Source organism: Macaca nemestrina, chromosome 1 (assembly GCF_043159975.1).
Source record: "Macaca nemestrina isolate mMacNem1 chromosome 1, mMacNem.hap1, whole genome shotgun sequence".
NCBI classification, from domain to species: Eukaryota; Metazoa; Chordata; class Mammalia; order Primates; family Cercopithecidae; genus Macaca; species Macaca nemestrina.
This window is the reverse complement of record NC_092125.1, coordinates 223750702-223771769: the sequence shown is the minus strand read 5'-3', so window position 1 is coordinate 223771769 and position 21068 is coordinate 223750702. Positions and strand designations below refer to the sequence as shown.

The 21068-nt window shown below is 40.9% G+C and overlaps 1 protein-coding gene across 14 annotated transcripts in view; it reads left to right on the top strand.

The window, feature by feature from the left end:
• Positions 1-21068, top strand: part of LOC139364414 (kinesin family member 1B) — a 178600-nt gene that overhangs the window by 71738 nt on the left and 85794 nt on the right. For 8 of the 14 annotated variants that reach the window (XM_071100985.1, XM_071100980.1, XM_071100953.1 and 5 more), the window contains 8 exons: positions 3097-3230; positions 13259-13338; positions 14222-14297; positions 17257-17336; positions 17833-17939; positions 18754-18837; positions 19066-19246; positions 19342-19414. In XM_071100985.1, coding sequence (XP_070957086.1) covers positions 3097-3230; positions 13259-13338; positions 14222-14297; positions 17257-17336; positions 17833-17939; positions 18754-18837; positions 19066-19246; positions 19342-19414 — 815 coding nt within the window. Of the gene's footprint in view, positions 1-3018; positions 3231-13258; positions 13339-14221; positions 14298-17256; positions 17337-17832; positions 17940-18753; positions 18838-19065; positions 19247-19341; positions 19415-21068 lie in introns of all 14 variants that reach the window. The other 6 variants (XM_071100974.1, XM_071100971.1, XM_071100908.1 and 3 more) reach the window with 1 other exon arrangement.

The following is a 21068-nucleotide window of genomic DNA, read 5'->3' as shown; positions in this document are numbered from 1 at the left end:
ATGATTGAAGAGCTCTGTAAATGTTGGGCTGAGACTCATGGGAGCTTGTGCTAAGTTGCTTTTCTCCATATCTTCGGCCTCAGGTGATTAGATAAATATTTTTTCCTTTTTTTTTTTTTTTTTGAGATGGTCTGATTCTGTCACCCAAGCTGGAGTGTAATGACGTGATCATGGCCCACTGCAAGCTTGAACTCTTGGGCTCAAGTGATCTTTCCATCTCAGCCTCTTGAGTATCCGAGACTACAGTTGTTTACTGCCACGCCTGGCTGATTTTTAAATTTTTTGTTTGTAGAGATGGGGGTCTTGCTATGTTTCCCAGGCTGGTCTGGAACCCCTGGCCTCAAGCAGTCCTCCTGTCTCGGCCTCCCAAAGTGCTAGGATTACAGATGTGAGCCACCACACCCAGCCTTTCCTCTTTTCATAAGTCACAAATTAAAATAACTTAGGTGTCTAAAATGACTCAAACATTTTTAAAGAATCACATGTACCTCGTTATTCTCTCCATATATATCTTAAGTTGGTGAGGAAATTATTTCTTACCCTTTTAAGGTAATTCATCAAGAAATTGTTATCGGCCGGGCGCGGTGGCTCAAGCCTGTAATCCCAGCACTTTGGGAGGCCGAGGCGGGCGGATCACAAGGTCAGGAGATCGAGACCACAGTGAAACCCCGTCTCTACTAAAAATACAAAAAATTAGCTGGGCGTGGTGGCGGGCGCCTGTAGTCCTAGCTACTCAGGAGGCTGAGGCAGGAGAATGGCGTGAACCCAGGAGGCGGAGCTTGCAGTGAGCCGAGATCGCACCACTGCACTCCAGCCTGGGCAACAGCGTGAGACTCCGTCTCAAAAAAAAAAAAAAAAAAAAAAGAAATTGTTATCTTAGAAGAAAAATATCTTGATTTTGGGGTTAATTTTTAGATTCGTACTGAGTCATTTCTTTTTTTCTTTTCTTTTCTTTTCTTTTTTTTTCTTTTGCGATGGAGTCTTGCTTTGTCACCAGGCTGGAGTGCAGTGGTGAGCTCTTGGCTCACTGCAACTTCCTCTGCCCGAGTTCAAGCAATTTCTCCTGCCTCAGCCTCCCGAGTAGCTGGGACTACAGGCCCACACCACTACGCCCAGCTTATTTTTATATTTTTAATAGAGACGGGATTTCACCATGTCGGCCAGGATGGTCTCAATCTCTTGACCTCGTGATCCTCCTGCCTTGGCCTCCCAAAGTGCTGGGATTATAGGCATGAGCCACTGAGCCTGGCCACCTGAGTTGTTTATTTCTACAGTAAGGCATGTAATGAGGCTTGGCAGACAGTGAGAAAATGCATAGGAGAAACCAAATATAGCCCTGGCTGTGGTTATGAGGTTAGGGCTTAAATACACTATAATGTCCTGATACAGAAGTGACTCTTGGACTGCAGCAGCTCTGTCTGAGATTTCCAAAGCTCAACGATACTGGTGTAGAAAAGGTGCCGCCTTCTTTTTGCTTTTGTGCTCAAGGTGTTGCTGCCACCAGCTTGTTGCCTACCTCTTTTCTTAGCAGCTGCGGCATTTCCTGAAACACCATGCATGACTAAGTTTTAATTCTATATTCCTGAGGGAAAGCAGCCCTGACTACTTCTCAATTTCCATCTTGATCTAATTCTCTTAATTCCTTTTAGGGCTTGCATGTGACCATTGGACCTAAACTCTGTCCATCCTGGTCTTTTCCCCCGATGGTTAACTTTTTGCTCTAATCCCTATCCCCCTTTTAAAAGATGCCTCTTTGCTTGTTTCCCTGTGTTCTGTATTTGCAGATGGTGGTTTTCAAACTGTCTTGAAGCAACCACTGGCTTTAAGGGAGTTAAAAAACTGGCTTTAATTAAATAGTAGAGATGAGTAGGCCCAGGGAAAACTAATAGTATTTTTTCCAACTGTGTGTATTAACTCATCTCCTTTAAGGAAAACTTACATAGTTTTGATATGAATTTTAATTTTTCAGATTCAAAAATGAGCTAATTTTGAAGTTGGATTGCACCAGTACTTATGGTTTACCTTTGGTATCTTTTTGCAAAGGATGACTAATGAAAGAAAGTACAACAGCAAATCAGTAAATTTTGTTGTTTGTGGCTTAAATTTTTTTTTTCTTTTACCAATACTGAGTTTAAAAGCGAAATTAACCGTTCTATTAGAGACTTAGTAAATGGAAGTATGTTTCTAAAACTTGCATTTTATACTAGGAAGCAGGCTTAGCAGTGACCCATGGTTGTACTCTTAGGCTAATTAAGGGCCTTAAATTAACAAATAATCGGCCTTATTTTTTGCTTGCTCTGACCGAAGAATGGAACCTACACTAAAACTCATTCATCTGCTAATTGTTCTTCCCTGTTGAGGCAATCAGTTAGTCCTGACTTTTTAACCAGGACTTATACAAAATTCCTCTCATTTCTATAATTACGCTTTTTTATTTAAGACATATTAAAAATCCTTTTAGCATGTTGAAATGTTGCCATACAAAGCATACTACTCAGTGCACAAACTTTGTTTTAACCATAACATTTTCTTGGAAATTTTTGCTGAAATTACATAAAACACTGAGCCAGACCAATATGGATTATTATTAATAAATAAATGATCATTGTTTTCCCCTTTACAAACTACTGGAAAAGTGTAAATCTGAAGACATTGTAGACTAGGAGCACTAGAAAGACGAAATGGAAGGTATTTTGGTTTTTTTAGGGAGAGTGCCTAAGCAGTTTCCTTTGAGGCTCTGGTTTATCCCCCTGCAAGATACAGTGTTAACCTACATTGGAATCTTTAGTTTGTAAATGCACAAATGATTCTGAACCTCTAGGATACCACTATTAAAGACAGACATGTTTTAGAACTGCCATCTAGAACAGTTGTAACCTGTGTTTGTATTATAGCCTGTCTTTGTCTTGGCGCTTTAATGCTGTCCTTTCTTACAACAATATTCCTTCCTGTCTTTTTTTCTTCTGCTTCTTTCCCTTTTCCCTACTTTTTCTGCCTTCTCTTCTTTCTATCTCCCAGATCTGAAAGATTTTCAGAACAATAAGCATAGGTACTTGCTAGCCTCTGAGAATCAACGCCCTGGCCATTTTTCCACAGCATCCATGGGGTCCCTCACTTCATCCCCATCTTCCTGCTCACTCAATAGTCAGGTGGGCTTGACGTCTGTGACCAGTATTCAAGAGAGGATCATGTCTACACCTGGAGGAGAGGAAGCTATTGAACGTCTAAAGGTAAGTAATAGTTCACACTGAATACAAGGTATTCTATATAGCTCCACAAGGAAGAACTAGGAGTAAAAATCACTAAGATTTCGATTCAGCATATGGAGAACTCTCTGACTCTTAGAGGTGTCCTGAAGATTGAATTTTCTGCTTTGTAAGTTAATTTCTTTTCACTAGAATGCCTGAGTCTGACATGGTCAGGCAGAGTTGGGAGAGGTGCATGGGCAGGTCATAGGCTGGCAAGGCAGAGTAATGGATTAATAGATGTGTACGTTAATTCTGGGGTAGTTCATCAAGTTACAGTGAAATTGTTTTGTTAGAAATTTATTTGGAAACGTTTGGTTTCATTCGAAGATGGAATTCTGTATAGAGCCATGCTTCTGTTAATAAAGATAAAGTTTGGGCCGGGCATGGTGGCTCACGCCTGTAATCCTAGCACTTTGGGAGGCTGAGGCGGGCGGATCACGATGTCAGGAGATTGAGACCATTGGGAGGCTGAGGCAGGAGAATGGCGTGAACCTGGGAGGCGGAGCTTGCAGTGAGCTGAGATCGCGCCACTGCACTCCAGCCTGGGTGACAGAGCAAGACTCTGTCTCAAAAAAAAAAAAAGTTTGAACATTTGAGTAGCTTTTCCAGGTTTATTCAGATACTTATTAGGTTATATCTTCTAGAAGTTCACAGAAAACATTGATACCCTATGATTACTGTGTAGGAAGGTTATCTCCTCCTACACTGGTACCCATGGGGTCGCAGGGCCATAGCTGCATGTATGCAGATTTGGCCTATGGCTCCCAGCTTTGCTGTTGGAGGTATTTCCCAGCCTATTACTGGCTCTGTGAGGTTCGATCTCACCTCTCTGTATGAATATGAAAGTTAAGGGCAACAGAGCCTTCTGACTCATAACTGCTTCCCTTCCTCCTCAATTCATTCAGTGCACAGACAGTTATCACCTGCAGTGCTGAAAGATAGTTTGACCCATACCTTTTAACCATTGTGTTTAAGAGTGCTAGAATAGGGGACACAGGGAGGACAAGGAACACTTTTTAAGAGTCTGAAAAGTTGCAATCATGCTGCCAGCCAGCAGTCCTCTTCACATTCGCTCGGTATTCCCCTTGACTGCCGCTCATGCAAGGACATTAGAGAACAGTGACACATTGACACATTTAATAGGTAAAAGGCTTGCTGAAAAACTCTTTAACACTAAAGTGAATTAAGCTTGACAATTGAAAATGTCAGATGCTCTCATTTTAATTTTCATGTGAGGCTGGCAAACATTTTATCTGAAGAAAGAGGTTCTGCTTTTTCTTTCTTAATCAGCCTACCTTTTCCCTTGACATTTTACTCATTTCAAAAGTATAGTGTGGGCCGGGCATGGTGGCTCATACCTGTAAACCCAGTACTTTGGGAGGCTGAGGCAGGAGGATCATTTTAGCCCAGGAGTTTAAGGCTGCAGTGAGCTATGATTGCACTGCTGCACTCTAGCCTGAGTGACAGAGTGAGATTCTATCTCAAAAAAACATGCTTGGCCAGGCGCAGTGGCTCAAGCCTGTAATCCCAGCACTTTGGGAGGCCAAGATGGGTGGATCACGAGATCAGGAGATCAAGACCATCCTGGCTAACACGGTGAAACCCCGTCTCTACTAAAAATACAAAAAATTAGCTGGGTGTGGTGGTGGCTAGGACTACAGATGCAAGCCACCACGCCCGGCTAATTTTTCTATTTTTATTTATTTATTTTTTGAGACAGAGTCTCACTCTGCCGCCCAGGCTGGAGTGCAATGGCGCGATCTCCAGACCCTGCAACCTCCGCCTCTCAGGTTCAAGTGATTCTTGTGCCTCACCCTCCAAGCAGCTGGGATTACAGGCGTGCGCCACCGTGCTCAACTAATTTTCTTATTTTTAGTAGAGATGGGGTTTCACCATGTTGGCCAGGCTGGTCTTGAACTTCTGACCTTAAGTGATCTGCCTGCCTCAGCCTCCCAAAGTGCTGGGATTACAGGCATGAGCCACTGCGCCCAGCTTAATTTTTTTGTATTTTTAGTAGAGATGGGGTTTCACTATGATGGCCAGGCTGCTCTTGAACTCCTGACCTCAGATGATCTGCCTACCTTGGCCTCCCAAAGTGCTGGGATTACAGGCGTGAGCTACCATGCCCAGCTTTATTTTTGTTTCTAAAGCATGTTTTTGTTTTTGTTTTTGTTTTTGAGACGGAGTCTCACTCTGTCGCCCAGGCTGGAGTGCAGTGGCCGGATCTCAGCACACTGCAAGCTCCGCCTCCCAGGTTTACACCATTCTCCTGCCTCAGCCTCCCCAGTAGCTGGGACTACAGGCGCCCGCCACCTCGCCTGGCTAGTTTTTTGTATTTTTTAGTAGAGACGGGGTTTCACCATGTTAGCCAGGATGGTCTCAATCTCCTGATCGAGGCTGAGGCAGGAGAATCCCCTGAATCCAGGAGGCGGAGGTTACAGTGAGCTAAGATTGCGCCACTGCACTCCAGCCTGGGCAACAGAGCGAGACTCCATCTCAAAAAAAAAAAAAAAAAAAAAAAAAGAAACAAAAATAATGTTCTTGTTTCTTCCTTCAGAACATGTAAGTGGAAAGTGGTGAAGTTCTGCAATACCTAGCAAAGGGAGAAGGAGTGAGAAATCTTTCCATTAAATGTTGTAGGCTGCAGGGTAATTTTTGCTGTTGGTAAAATTGACTTTGAAATTTTACTAAAGACCTTAACGAAGAGGAGTGGTAACTCTACACATGTTCTCACTATAGGCGTCAGTGACCATGTCGGCTTTGCAGGGCTCTTTTTAGAACCAGAGTTAAAAATAGGGAGCTCCTTGGGAATGAGAAGTAAAACTCCCACTTACTGAGTCCTTAATATAAAATGTTCTTTTTCTTTGGGGATTTTAAATCGTAACTATTTGCTTATTAAAGCGTTAGCGCATACGCTTGAGATTACCCTTTCCTTTGACATTCATCTTGATGTAAAGGAGAAATTTCTCCCTAACTGCCAAGTGGGACCAATTGAAAATAATGTCACGTTAGGAGTCAAGACATTAACCAGACTCTTTAAGAATCAGGTTACCCAGTGTCTTCCAGATCATTTCTAGGGAATAACACTGTCATTATTCAGGGAACTCTTCCTCCAACTTCCCTATGTCCCACTAAAGCAAGACAAAACAAAACTGTATTACTTCAATCAGAAAACAAATTTTCTTTGTTTTAATTATTTCTTACGCCAAAATAAAGAACTCTTCGGTTTTCCCTAGTTTTATTCTAGAAAGAATAAAAGGGCTTTTTGTTGTCTTGGGTTTTTAATGCAGTGTGGTAGTTCACTGAAGCATAAGCGCCTTAGTTCTGCCCTTATTTTGTGAATGGTGAGAATTCCTTTCGGGTAAACCTGCATTTTAATGCTGCAGGCAGATAGCATCTTTCATCCAAAGCTCCAGGGCAATGTTTGTACAATAGAAATGCTTCAGAATATCTAGGAACTGGGTTCCTAAGGCATGGTAACTGTAGGAGAAAAATATTATACTGGAGAACAGCAATAGAGGAGGTTAAATCATTTTCCTAACATTTTATTTCCCTTTGTTTCTTTTTGACTTTAAAAAAGGTCAATTGATTGGATACTGTTTTTACACACAATGTTGCTGTGGCTTTGTTCACTGGATAGCCTTTTTGCATATGTTAGGTATGCACATCACACCATTGTAAGTATCTTTTCTGTTTTTTGAGACGGAGTCTTGCTCTGCGCCCAGGCTGGAGTGCAGAGACGCAATCTCGACTCACTGCAACCTCCGCCTCCTGGGTTCAAGCAATTCTCCTGCCTCAGCCTTCTGAGAAACTGGGATTACAGGTGTGTACTACCGCACCTGGCTAATTTTTGTATTTTTAGTAGAAACTGGGTTTCGCCATGTTGACCAGGCTTGGTCTCAAACTTCTGACCACAGGTGATCTGCCTGCCTCGGCCTCCCAAAGTGCTGGGATTACAGGCGTGAGCCACCATGCCTGGTCTTCCTGTCGAATAAGGTTTTAAACATGCAGCTGTAGCCACAGCTCTCGTGTTTATTAGTCTGGCATCACAGTCAGTACTGTGAGTGCCGTTGCTTAGACTTAGCCTATAAATATCCACAAATATCCATTACAGAAGCAGGCAAGGGCAAATGCTGTGCTAAGCACCCAAGGCCACATTTGGAACCCACTTAGGAAGTATGCTATGTTCAGTACGGTAAAACCTTGGTGATTCAGTGGCTTCAACAAATGTTCTGTGTAGTAAGTGTTTTTCATGGAAATATTTCTGACTTGTCCTGGTGATTTTTCTGTTTCCTTAACTAAACCATCAAGAAGAGATTAAATTGTTTAGCTATATGAACATAATTTATTAACCAGTGCTGTACAAATAGCTAGAGATGCAGACAAATATGATGTGAGACCAAAGAGTGAATGACACCTGAGCCCGGCATTCCTCAGAGCTTAAAGAAGAGTTCCTGGTGTCCCTCTGTTTTTTGGAATTTTTTTTTTTTTCAAAGAAAGGGAGGAGGATTAAAGGTTTATCTCCTCAATCCCTCATTTCTGAACCATGAATCCACATTTCAAGTTCATCTTACATTAGGCCCCTAGAGTGGGGTATGGGAAGCTCTGGACACCAGAATGCCTACCTGCTGGCAGAATGAATTGATGCTCCTGAGACTGGATGCTGTTTTGCACTTGGCTTCCCTATTTTATTTATACTAAGTTTGCTACTCAGGTTTGAACAGAACATCCCTCACTCTTTCTTAACTTAGGGTGAACTGTTTCATAGAATGTTTACTTGAAAGCCTGTTGATCCTGCTTTATTTGAAGAAAGAACAGTGAGTCAGCAAATAGCTCTAGACCTGGCTCAGTGAGTAGTGTGGCCTCACTTAGCTTCTCTGGTCTGTTGGAATGCATTGGCGCCATCTTGGCTCAGTGCAACCTGTGCCTTCTGGGTTCAAGCGATTCTCCTGCTTCAGCCTCCCAAGTAACTGGGGCTACAGGCACGTGCCACTGCGCCCGGCTAATTTTTGTATTTTTGGTAGGGATGGGGTTTCGCCATGTTGGCCAGCTGGTCTTGAACTCCCTTCTTTGGTCTAGTTTTCTTATCTCTAGAATGGTTCTGGAATAAACGATTTCGCAGGCTTTTTTTGGCTCCGAAGTTGTGCTAATGTGACTCACAGTTAGTATTTTCTCTAAGTTTCCCTCAAAGTTTTTAAAAATAGCTTTCTAGACAACCTCAAAATTGCAGCTGAAAACTGTAATAAAAATAAAAGTTATACCTTACTCATTAAATCTCTTTTCTACAAAGAGATCATGTTCTGATTTACTCTTCAGATGGTAAGTAAAATTAGATAAGTCATATTAGAGTTGGCTGCAAAATGGTAAGAGGATTCCTAGACAGTAATTTTGCTTTCTTAGAGTGAGTTCTACAGTTGCCCCAAAATAGGGTGGCTTTAATATGACCAGATAATCCTCTGCTCTGAAATAACCTTTTTCTGAAGGTAATCAACTAGGAAGAAATATTTTTAAAATATCTCATGTCAGTTTGTATTCCATAATCAACAGTGGTTTGTGGACCGCACTGTGATAAGTACTAGTCAAGATACCTTGGTTAGGTCGGGTGCATCCTATTGTCCTGTTTGTTGAAGGTTTTCACTTTGAGAAGACTGTATAGATTTCTACCCAGCTATCTTTAATAGACCTTAAAATTATGTAGGTTATGTCATCAGCTTGTCTTATACTTGTCTATTTAAAATCATATGCAGGTTGGGGCTGGGAGGAAAAGAAAAAGGAAAAAAGCAGTCATATGCAAAAGCATTTTTTTTTTTTTTTTTTTGAGGCGGAGTCTTACTCTGTAGCCGAGGCTGGAGTGCAATGGTGCAATCTTGGCTCACTGCAAGCTCCGCCTCTGGGGTTCACGCCATTCTCCTGCCTCAGCCTCCCGAGTAGCTAGAACTACAGGTGCCACCACCACGCCCGGCTAATTTTTTGTAGTTTTAGTAGAGACAGGTTTTCACCATGTTAGCCAGGATGGTCTCGATCTCCTGACCTCATGATCCGCCCGCCTTGGCCTCCCAAAGTGCTGGGATTACAGGTGTGAGCCACCATGCCTGGCCAGCATTTTCTTTTTTTAAAGAGGTGCTCACTGTGTTACTCAGGCTGGAGTGTAGTGGTGCAGTCATAGCTCACTTATGCAGAAGCATTTAACACCACTCTTAGTGATTGTTGAATAACTTTTGTGGTGCTTTATAGATAAACTGTTGAAAACTTGGTCCTTGGCCTTCTCATTCCTTGCGGAATTGTGTGGATTTGCTTGCTCGCTGGCCCTCTAGCATGACACTTTGGTTCTCCACTCGTGGAGTGGCACGTGCACTGCATGGTAATCATTTCTGCTGAGGACTGTAGAGATGCCATTCAGGTAGCTGTTTAGCCTTTCAGCCTCTGTGTGTGTTCTGAAGCCTAATGAGAGCCATTTCAGGTGTTTTTTGTCACCTTGCCACCCCCAACCACAGACTTGTTCTAGCTTCTTCCACTTTGTAAGTGTAACTCTTTTCTGAAAAAGTACCTTCTACATGGCTGCCTTGATGTAAACCTTACTGATGCCCAGGTTCCTTCTTTAATCTGTTTTAGTCTTTGCCTGCCTTTGCTTGTTGTTGTTGTTCTGTTGTTCTTCATCTTTCGTTTTCTTTTTTTAAATTTTATTTTAAATCATCCCCTCTTATTTGTTCCACCAAACTCATATACTACTTTGCTTTTGCAGCTGCTGCCTTGAATCTTCGTTCTTGCTTTTTTCACGTGTTCCTTTGCCTTTGGTATGTTTTTTTGTTTTGAGGTGACATCCAATCATATAATATTCTGGAAGTCCAAGAGATTCAGAAAATCAAACACTAGACAACTTAAGGTTTATTGTATTACTCACAAGTCCTTTCTGTGTAGATATTTATGTTTTGGGGCCACAGGCTTCTTTAGTGACCTGTTATATGAATCATACATTGAAGTGTTTGATGAACTATAACATATAACACTTTTCCTTGTTAATCACTGTTAGCATCATTACTATCATTTCATTATCATCATCTGACTTTCTTCTTTTTTTTTGAGACAGAGTCTCGCTCTGTCCCCCAGGCTGAAGTGCAGTGGCACGATCTTGGCTCACTGCAAGCTCCGCCTCCTGGGTTCACGCCATTCTCCTGCCTCAGCCTCCTGAGTAGCTGGGACTACAGGCGCCTGCCACTGCGCCTGGCTAATTTTTTGTATTTTTAGTAGAGACGGGGTTTCACCATGTTAGCCAGGATGGTCTCGATCTCCTGACTTTGTGATCTGCCCGCCTCGGCCTCCCAAAGTGCTGGGATTACAGGCGTGAGCCACCGCGCCCGGCCTGACTTTCTTACTTCGTCTCCATGACCAGCATTTTCACCTGTTTTGGCATATGCTCGTCCCACTTTTTTGTACTCCTTTGCTTCCATTCTTTGTCTAGTTAATTGCTACTTGTCCTTCATTTCTCTGTCTGGACCTCACTCAGCCTTGATTCACCTATGTTACAGAGACCTATGAATACTCCAGTTCTAGCTCTTAGTACACTGTTCTCTTATCTCCTACTGTATCCATTCTCAATCCTCAGACATACTGCTCTAGCATCACAATTATTCCTGGAAAACTCCAGGTACTTTCCCACTCCCAGCATACCCACATGGCAGCTTCTGCTCTTTGATCTCTGCTCACGTATCACTGAGTCTGTGAGGCCTGTCTTGACAACCTCACTTCAGATCGCTCCCTCACCTACCCTTCCCCGTGTGGTCTTTCCTTTTGTTGCTTTTTCTCTGGAGCACTTGCCACTATCTGACATACTGTGTACTTATTGATTAAAATGGATTATATCATGGCTGGGCATGGTGGCTCACACCTATAATCTCAGCACTTTGGGAGGCTGAAGCGGGCGGATCACCTGAGGTCAGGAGTTTAAGACCAGCCTGACCAATTATGGCGAAACCCCGTATCTACTAAAAATACAAAAACTTGCCGGGCATAGTGGTGGGCACCTGCAGTCCCAGCTACTCGGGAGGCTGGAACAGGAGAACTGCTTGAACCCGGGAGGTGGAAGTTGCAGTGAGCCAAGATCACACCACTGTACTCCAGCCTGGATGACAGAATGAGACTCTGTGTCAAACAGACAGACAGACAAACAAACAAAGAAAATAAATAAATAAATGAATAGGATTATATCAGTCTCCTTACTATGATGTAAATCTTATGAAGGCAGAGATTTTGTTCTCTGCCATATCCATAGGTGCCTTGAACAAGGCTTGATATGTAATGGGGTTGTATGTAAGTATTGAATGAATAAATCATCACTTACTTGTCTCTCTAGTATACAGTAACCTCCTTGAGAGCAGGAAACATGTTTTGGTTCTTTTAAAATTAAATTAAATTAAATTAATTAATTTGCTTATTTTTTAAATTTTACTTTATGTTCCAGGATACATGTGCAGAATGTGCAGGTTTGTTACGTAGGAATACATGTGCCATGGTGGTTTGCTGCACCTATCAACCTGTTATCTAGGTTTTAAGCCCCGTATGAATTAGGTTCTTATATTTATGTAAGTGTAAACACTCAGCTAGTGATTGGTAAATTGTCACTTCAGTGGCTGTGTGCCTTCAGATGAGATTTAATACTAAACCTTTCTATGTTGACTGTTGGGTTGTGTTCAGGAGGTTATTGTGTCATGGCGAAATTATAGTGAAACAAAAGCAGTAAATACCTTTGGGAACTTTATTCTTTTTTTTTTTTTTGAGACAGAGTCTCGCTCTGTCACCCAGGCTGGAGTGCAGTGGCGTGATCTCTGCTCGCTGCAAGCTCCACCTCCCGGGTTCACGCCATTCTCCTTCCTCAGCCTCCTGAGTAGCTGGGATTACAGGCGCCTGCCACCACACCCGGCTAATTTTTTGTATTTTTAGTAGAGATGGGGTTTCACCGTGTTAGCCAGGATGGTCTCGATCTCCTGACCTCGTGATCCGCCTGCCTTGGCCTCCCAAAGTGCTGGGATTACAGGCGTGAGCCACCGCGCCCGGCCTTTATTCTTTTATAGAAGTGGTTGTCAGAAAAAGTATCTTTCATTTTGGAATGTTAATATTACTCTTCCTCCTCTAACACACACACACAGATACATATAGACAGAGTCACTATTAAGGTGTTTTTTTTCTTGTTTTTTTTTTTTTTGAGATGGAGTCTCACTCTGTCACCCAGGCTGGAGTGCAGTGGTGCGATCTTGGCTCACTGCAACCTCTGCCTCCCAGGTTCAAGCTATTCTCCTGCCCTCCTGCCTCAGCCTCCTAAGTAGCTGGAATTACAGGCACGCACCACCATGCCTTGCTAATTTTTTTTGTATATTTAGTAGAGACGGGGTTTCATTGTGTTGGCCAAGCTGATCTCGAACTCCTGACCTCGTGATCCGCCTGCCTCGGCCTCCCAAAGTGCTGGAATTACAGGCGTGAGCCACTGTGCCCAGCCTATTAAGATATTTTTATTAAGACTTGGAGGATCGGTTGGTGCGGTAGCTCACGCCTGTAATCCCAGCACTTTGGGAGGCTGAGGCAGGTGGATCACGAGGTCAAGAGATTGAGACCATCCTGGCCAACATGGTGAAACCCCATCTGTACTAAAAATACAAAAATTAACTGGGTGTGGTGGGACACACCTGTAGTCCCAGCTACTCGGGTGAGGCAGGAGAATCACTTGAACCTCAGAGGTGGAGGTTGCAGTGAGCCAAGATCACGCCACTGCAGCCTGGTGACAAAGCAAGACTCCGTCTCAAAAAAAAAAAAGACTTAGAGGATTTATTTGTTTGGGGTTGATTCAGTTTTAGGTCTAGTCTTTATGATTCTTATCTTACATGTTAATAACATACAAATCTCATTACTTTTAATTCTGGCCTGTTTCCTCAAAGGGCATGATTTGCTTCTTGCTTTTCTAGCATGGTTTGTTAAATTATAGACTCTTTGCCCCTTTAACTGTGCACTTCCTTCCTTAGGAATCAGAGAAGATCATTGCTGAGTTGAATGAAACTTGGGAAGAGAAGCTTCGTAAAACAGAGGCCATCAGAATGGAGAGGTCAGGAGGTTAAAATCTGGAAATGTTTCTAAGTTTTCTAGGGGATGTGGATTACTTTATAGTAAGAAAAGATAAAATGTAAATTAAAATAGAAGAATTTGCCCTTCTAAAACACAAAATGAAACCAAATAAAATGGACAGGGATTTATGGCCAGTTGAATTTATGCTTTGAAATGACATCTACGTATTTAAATATTCTCTAGGGAGTCACAGGTTTAATAGTTACCATATTACCTGTTGCTAGGGATTCATAGAAAATAGAACATATTGGCCAGGCGTGGTGGCTCACGCCTGTAATCCCAACACTTTGGGAGACTGAGTCAGGCAGATCATGAGGTCAGGAGATCGAGACCATCCTGGCTATCGTTGAAACCTCATCTCTATTAAAAATGCAAAATTAGCCGGGCGTGGTGGCGGGCACCTGTAGTCCCAACTACTCGGGAGGCTGAGGCAGGAGAATGGCATGACCCCCGGGAGGCGGAGCTTGCAGTGAGCCGAGATGGTGCCACTGCACTCCATCATGGGTGACAGAGCAAGACTCTGTCTCAAGGAAAAAAAAAAAAAAGGAATAGCCTTTTCTTTTTTATATTAATATGCATATCATTTATGAATTATTGACTGTCTCCAAAGTCAGTTGAGACAAATTTCTTATCTCAGTGAATATAACTTTTACCAAGTTTTAATTTATTTCGAATGTGATATTGCTTTTAGAGATAACTTCTCATTAACAATGAGAGATAAGCACATTATTTTATGTTTGCATTATTGACTATAAACATGGCCAGTTGTTTTTGCTTTGCAGGCTTTATTTTCCAATTCGTATTAGACTGATTTAATTGACATTTTGGTATTAGTATTCTGATTTACCTGTTTTTTTTCCTAGAGAGGCTTTGTTGGCTGAGATGGGAGTTGCCATTCGGGAAGATGGAGGAACCCTAGGGGTTTTCTCACCTAAAAAGGTAGGAAACAATGTTGTGAAACCTAATCAGACAGAGACACTTTTTGTTTCTTTGTTACTGGGACACTTCATGTCTTTCAGGACCTACTCTGTCTCCCCCTTATTATCTTGATACTTGCCTAAATTTCAGATATTTCTGATTTCATCTTAAAGCATGGTCTTATAGTACAAAGGCAGCCTATTTTTAAAATGCCTATCTTGTTTACTATTTACCAAAGAAAAAGCCTAAGGCAATATATCTGTAACTTTTGGCCATGATTCAGTTTGTTTAGTCATCTTTATTTGTTGCTTTCTCTTCAGTTCCCAGCCTAACCTAGCATACTTTCAGTTTTGGCTACTCTTTCATGTAGATTTTCCCACAGAAGTCGTCTACCCTGCTTTATAACTTTTTGGAACCAATTTCAGCTGTCCAGGTTTGTGGAGAAGAATACTGCTTCCATTTGCTTCTGCAATTTGGATTATAGACAGCCCTTGTACTGAGTAAAGCAGTTCCTCTCCCTGTCCTTCTAGACTCCTCTGCTTCCTTCTTCATTTTTAAAAAAGTGTCTCCCATAGTTGCCTTCCTTTTTACATAATCATAGTTATAACGTAGTTAGGTAGCTTTTAGCTAATTAGAGTAGTAAGGGTTTTTTTTGTTTTTTTATTAAACTAAGTTGCAACTTATTGTTGGATACTGGAAAATGGCTATCGAATGGTTATTTTGCGTGCTTATGTGTCAGAGAATAGGAGAACATATATTGATGTATAAAGCATGATTTTATGCTACTAGTAAATTATCCTTTATTTCAAGTGACCTTACATTGGCTATTGGAGACTTAAACATCTTTATACCTAGGTTCTGATGATGATCTCTCTAAGTTAGGATACAAGGGGTGGTGAGTTTTGAATTGGTACTTTTATGTGATATGAAATATTCCCGTGGTTTTCGCTACAATTCTTCTGGTCAGGTTTTTCTATTGTGGCCATGTAACTTTTTTTTTTTCTTTTCAAATTCCAATGTGTTATTTTCAACAGAAAAGACTGATGTAAAGACATTTTAGATGCATATTGTGTAATAGAACAGTAAGTGTTTTATATGTTTATATTATGAGAGGTTAGTGGTTTCCACAGTTTTAATAGTTTTCCTTCAGTAAGACATGCGTTTATTCAGATATGTTACTTATGATTATATAGATTTTAGCAGTTACAGTTTTGGTGGAATTTAATTGTGCCTATGCATATATCTAAAGGTATTTTATAACATCTTACAGTGTTAAACCTGTAAGGATTTTTTTTTTTTTTTTTTTTTTTTTTGAGATGGAGTCTCGCTCTGTCGCCAGGCTGGAGTGCAGTGGTGCGATCTTGGCTCACTGCAACCTCGCCTTCCGGATTCAAGTGATTCTCCTGGCTCAGCCTCCTGAGTAGCTGGACTGCGGGTGCGTGCCATCACGCCCAGCTAATTTTTGTATTTTTAGTGGAGACAGGGTTTCACCATGTTGACCAGGGTGGTCTTGATCTCTTGACTTTGTGATCCGCCCACCTCAGTTTCACAGAGTGCTGGGATTACAAGCGTGAGCCACTGCCCCTGGCTGGAAAATTTTTGTTATAGCAACTAGTGAATATATTATGGCATTTAACATAAATCATAAATAACTTGAACAAATGTTGAGATGTAAACTGCGTGGAATTCCAAAGGAGATCTCTGTTTCCAAAGCTTTTTCTTACTTTAATTTTTGCTTTAGCTTTCTAGACTTCTTCATGAAAGGAAGGGATATACCAGTGACCACATCCAAACTCAGTCTTAGGACCTGTTTCTGAGATTCCATTTTTCAAATCATGATGTGCTTTAAAGAATGCTACCCATAAAGGGCTTTGACTTTCTCAAACCAGTCAAGTTCTTCAACTACAAAGGTGGATGCTAGTTGAGAAGATGTGGAGGTTTTTCAAATTTCTCTTTAACCATCTTTTATAGTCCCTTTTCTTACCCCCTCATCTGACTCTTCTTTCATTCTTCCACATTTGCTGGCACTCTCTTGAGTAGATTTTGGCTTCAAGACCATGTGACTTATTTTTGGATTCCAGTGGGGTATTTTCACCGAAGAAGGTTGGTTTTTTAAAAAAGATTTTAGAAATATTAGAGTTAGATGAAGAGGATTGTTAGAAGATGTTTATATTATCGAATATCAGTAATTTTAATTTTTTCTTTAAGGTAAAGACTAATAAACTAAAGTCTTTTAAGGTAAAGACTAATAAATTAATAACTGGGATCACAGAAGAAGTGATAAAAATTATAGTGGGAAGTGGTAGGGGGGTATGAGGACATTTTAATAAAAGTAAATATTTCTTAAGATTTTTACCCAGGCATTTACAAAAATTATAATTATTCCATTCAGAGAATTGGCCTGTCCTCATTTTTTCCTTGTGCTTTGATCTTATCAAAAATTGGGTCTTGTTTTTTTATCCCAGAACTCATGTTTTAAAATAGAATGCCAGGCACAGTGGCTACCTCCTATAGTCCTAACATTTTGGGAGGCCAAGGAGGGTGGATCACTGAGGTCAGGAGTTCGAGACCAGCCTGGCCAACATGGTGAAACCCTGTCTCCACTAAAAATAGAAAAATTAGCCAGGTGTGGTGGCGAACACTTGTAATCCCAGCTACTTGGGAGGCTGAGACAGGAGAATCACTTGAACCTGGAAGGTGGAGGTTGCAGTGAGCCAAAATCAGGCCGCTGCACTCCAGACAGAATGAGACTCTGTCTCTAATTAATTAATTAAAATAAAATAGAATGCATTGGTTCCATTTGGTGAAGTCTAAAGAGAGTGCTTTCTCTTTATTATGGAACCGCAACTAGGGATAAAAAGAAATCCCTCTCTAGGCTCTGTGGAGAGTTGGAGAAGCCTGAACTCCTGTAGGCCCCTGTTGTTACCACAGCTCTCTCGTGGTGCGCTGCTCCAAACTGATCATCTGTAATCTTTTTCAGACCCCACATCTTGTTAACCTCAATGAAGACCCACTAATGTCTGAGTGCCTACTTTATTACATCAAAGATGGAATTACAAGGTATATTTCTTTCTTGTTTTGGTCACTTCATGTTTTTTCCCCCTCTTAGATAATTGAATAACTAAAGGGAAGGAGTTGAAAAAATTAATGTGATGATTTGCTGTATTTTTTGTCTGAAATAGTTACAAACTATCCTCTCTTTCCAAATAATGTGTTTTTGCCAGTGGAGCCAGTTAACATGTAGTTTTTCTCTGAAGACCCTAAATCAATTTTTTTCCTTTAACAAATATACATTCCTTAGGGATTTTATTTGACTCATGTCTTTTTATAATACTGTGTGAGTTACATTGGTGTATCAGTGCTCCTTGTTTCTTATTCTGATGTAGAGAGGTTGATCATATGTGAGGATAGAATTTGTAGTTGAAAGCTTCTGATGCAACAAGGCAATACCTTTTTTGTGCATACCAAAGGATATTCTTTGCAATAAAGAGGTTCATTGTTTGTAGTGCTTTCTGTGTCTGAATTTCCCTGGGAAACACTTTTCTCTTGTGTTCAGGGTTGGCCAAGCAGATGCTGAGCGGCGCCAGGACATAGTGCTGAGCGGGGCTCACATTAAAGAAGAGCATTGTATCTTCCGGAGTGAGAGAAACAACAGCGGGGAAGGTGAGCATTCCTGGCTGGAGCTTCAGCAGCAACCTTTTCATTTTATATTCGGAGAAATCCTTAAGACTTTGTATTCTCTGTCTATCAGTAATTCTTTCTTATACAGTCTAATTCTGAAAAATGGAGAGACATAGGCTGCTTATGAATGCAGAGATGGACAAGGCTACTTTACATGAAAATAGCTTGGACAAAAGAAGCCCTTTTGTTACTGCCAAGAACTGAGAAGGACATAGGCAATTAGGCTTGGTCTGGAATGTTAATTATTTAGTAGAAAAGTAAGAAAATAGCAAATATCCTGGATAATAGGAGATTTGAAGGACATTAAGTCTTAACCCAGCAGAATTTATTTTTATCTAAAAGGGAGGAAAAAGTCAGTCTTGATTTTTGCCTGGGTTATTAAAACAACAACAATTTAATGATATTTTTGTGTTATATAATTCACTCATTCCCTTATCAAAATATTAGCTTTTCAATCTTTAGTTTCTGGTTATTACCTATGTCTCATCCTTACAATTTCTGACAGTCTTGAGTTTTATTGACTGAACTGTCAGAGATCACTGAAACTAGTATTTCCTATCATCTTCTTAGGTTTATCAAATAGAGTTAAATGTTCCTGTGTTAGCCATAGCCCCAGATAGCCTCTTCTATTGGAACTAGTTCTGGTACCCCAAAATGAACTACAGTGTAGACAACTTCAGCCACTTGATTGATTGCAGGGATTTATTCTACTTACCACAAATCCTGATAAGCAACTGCTTTCCGTTATTTGATTCCAGTAGTTTGTGATGATAACATTAGTTTGTGTTCCTCTTAGTTATCGTGACCTTAGAGCCCTGTGAACGCTCAGAAACCTACGTAAATGGCAAGAGGGTGTCCCAGCCTGTTCAGCTGCGCTCAGGTGAGACTGGGAGAGTTTTGCCGTCTTCAGCAATGTGCACATGGCTTCTGTGACCACTCTAATTTTTTGGCTGTTTAAAGGATGAAGTAATAGCATTAGGATTTTTGTTCTTGTGAAAACAACAGCTCTGAAAGCTGTCTTTTCACATTAGGGAGGGGTGAGGTTATTAAATATATACTATATATTTTAAAAATTATTTCTTAACCCTATTTTTCTGTTTTGTGCTAGGAAACCGTATCATCATGGGTAAAAACCATGTTTTCCGCTTTAACCACCCGGAACAAGCACGAGCTGAGCGAGAGAAGACTCCTTCTGCTGAGACCCCGTCTGAGCCTGTGGACTGGACATTTGCCCAGAGAGAGCTTCTGGAAAAACAAGGAATTGATATGAAACAAGAGATGGAGAAAAGGTAATGCACAGTTACGCAGCCCACATGACTGTTCCTTCTTTTAAACATGTAATATTATTAGCCTTCTTGAATTTTTTTTTTTTTTTTACTTCTAGGCTACAGGAAATGGAGATCTTATACAAAAAGGAGAAGGAAGAAGCAGATCTTCTTTTGGAGCAGCAGAGACTGGTAGGAGTCCTGAATCTGCTAAACTGTTGGGAAAAGGGCAGCTTGTTCCCGTACTTTCCCTGTTCCGCAGAGCAGCACTCACCCAAATTGCTTCTCTCAAGGATACCAAGCACTATTCTTTGATTTCCTTGATGGAGAATGAACTTAAATCTCCCAGGAGCCTTAGCCTGAAAAAATAGTCCATAGAGGTACTCTTTTGGGCTTTTTATGTCTTAAAGCCAAATCTTTCTGTTACAACCAAGTGCTTTTTAAGGAAATAGAACTTTTCTGGTAGCCTTTGCCTCTTGATAGTGGTTTTGGAATTTGCATCAGTGGTGGTTCTTTAAATGATAATAACTCTGAATATTGAATTTGGTGGGAGTTTGCCTTGGTTTTGTTTCTGATCACTTGATAGTACTAATTCTCTGCTCTTGGGCTGACTTTGGGATTGTTCTTACGCTGGGCAGATTTTTTTTTTTTTAAGTTAAACTGTGTCTAAAAGTGTTGCTGCACAGTTGCATGTGTTACTCCTTTCCTGTTCCCCTGCATGGAGTCTGAATTCTCAATCAGGTTCTCAGTGGCATGTGTGGTAGCGGTGGGAGCAGAGGCTGCATACCCAGCCCGGACAGGACAGAAGGGCTGCTTTCTTTGAGGGAAGGAGGATTTGGGTGAGCAGCTGGAAAAAGTCTGTTTAAGGTCCCAGCTATTGATATAATACTAATGGCTTCAGCATTTTATAATGGTAGTTGATTTCCTAGATTTGATAGAAACTGAATCACATGAGTAAATAAGTTGATCCATTAGTTAGATTTTCATTTTTAAAGCCAACCAAACAACCAATTTTGGTTAACAAAGCCGTGGTTATAAGAACCTTTTCAGCATTCATTTGGTATGTAAGAATAAAGTATAACTAACCTTTGGATATTGTGGATGCAGTTTAGGAAGTTCTCATTTTTTAAGATTCAGTCTTATCTTTTAAGGTAAAGGGGTATTAGGGAGAAAGTTCAGGCACTGGCTTCTTACCTTAGTATAAAATACAGCAAGTAAACTACAGCCTTATAGTCATGCTCTGTGCTTTGGAAAAGAAGGGGCTAGTGCTAAGTGGGCCAGAAAAGTGAAGGACTTGAGCAAAAGCAACCTTTTCCAGAGCACCTCAGTTCTCAGGCATGGGCATGGATTAAACCAGTTAGTTATCTTGTAAATTATAGTAAAGCCCTAAAAAGAATGGATTTTAAGAATAAATCAAGGGTTTGGGCAAGATAATAGCAGTGTTACCGACAGAGGCTCTTTAGGAGGCCTTTTTAGCATTACGTTTTTAATGAAAACGGAAGGGACTAGCTACAATGTGATTAGTGGCTTGAAAGGTTTGTGACACAAGAAGAAGTCTTTTATCTTAATAATGTAGTACATTCTAATAACATGCCTCTGATGGTCTGTGAGAGATCAAACGAGGACAGGTGTAATTAAGCTCTATTATTAACAATAATGCCTTATATTTGTATAGTGCTTTATAATTTACAGAGCGTTAACATCCATCAATTTATCTGATCCTCAAAACAACCCTCTTTGTTTATTTATGCATATGTATAAGTAAAATATGTAATGTTACCTCCAGTTCATAGTTGAGGAAACTAAAACTTGGCTGGGCGCGGTGGCTCACGCCTGTAATCCCAGC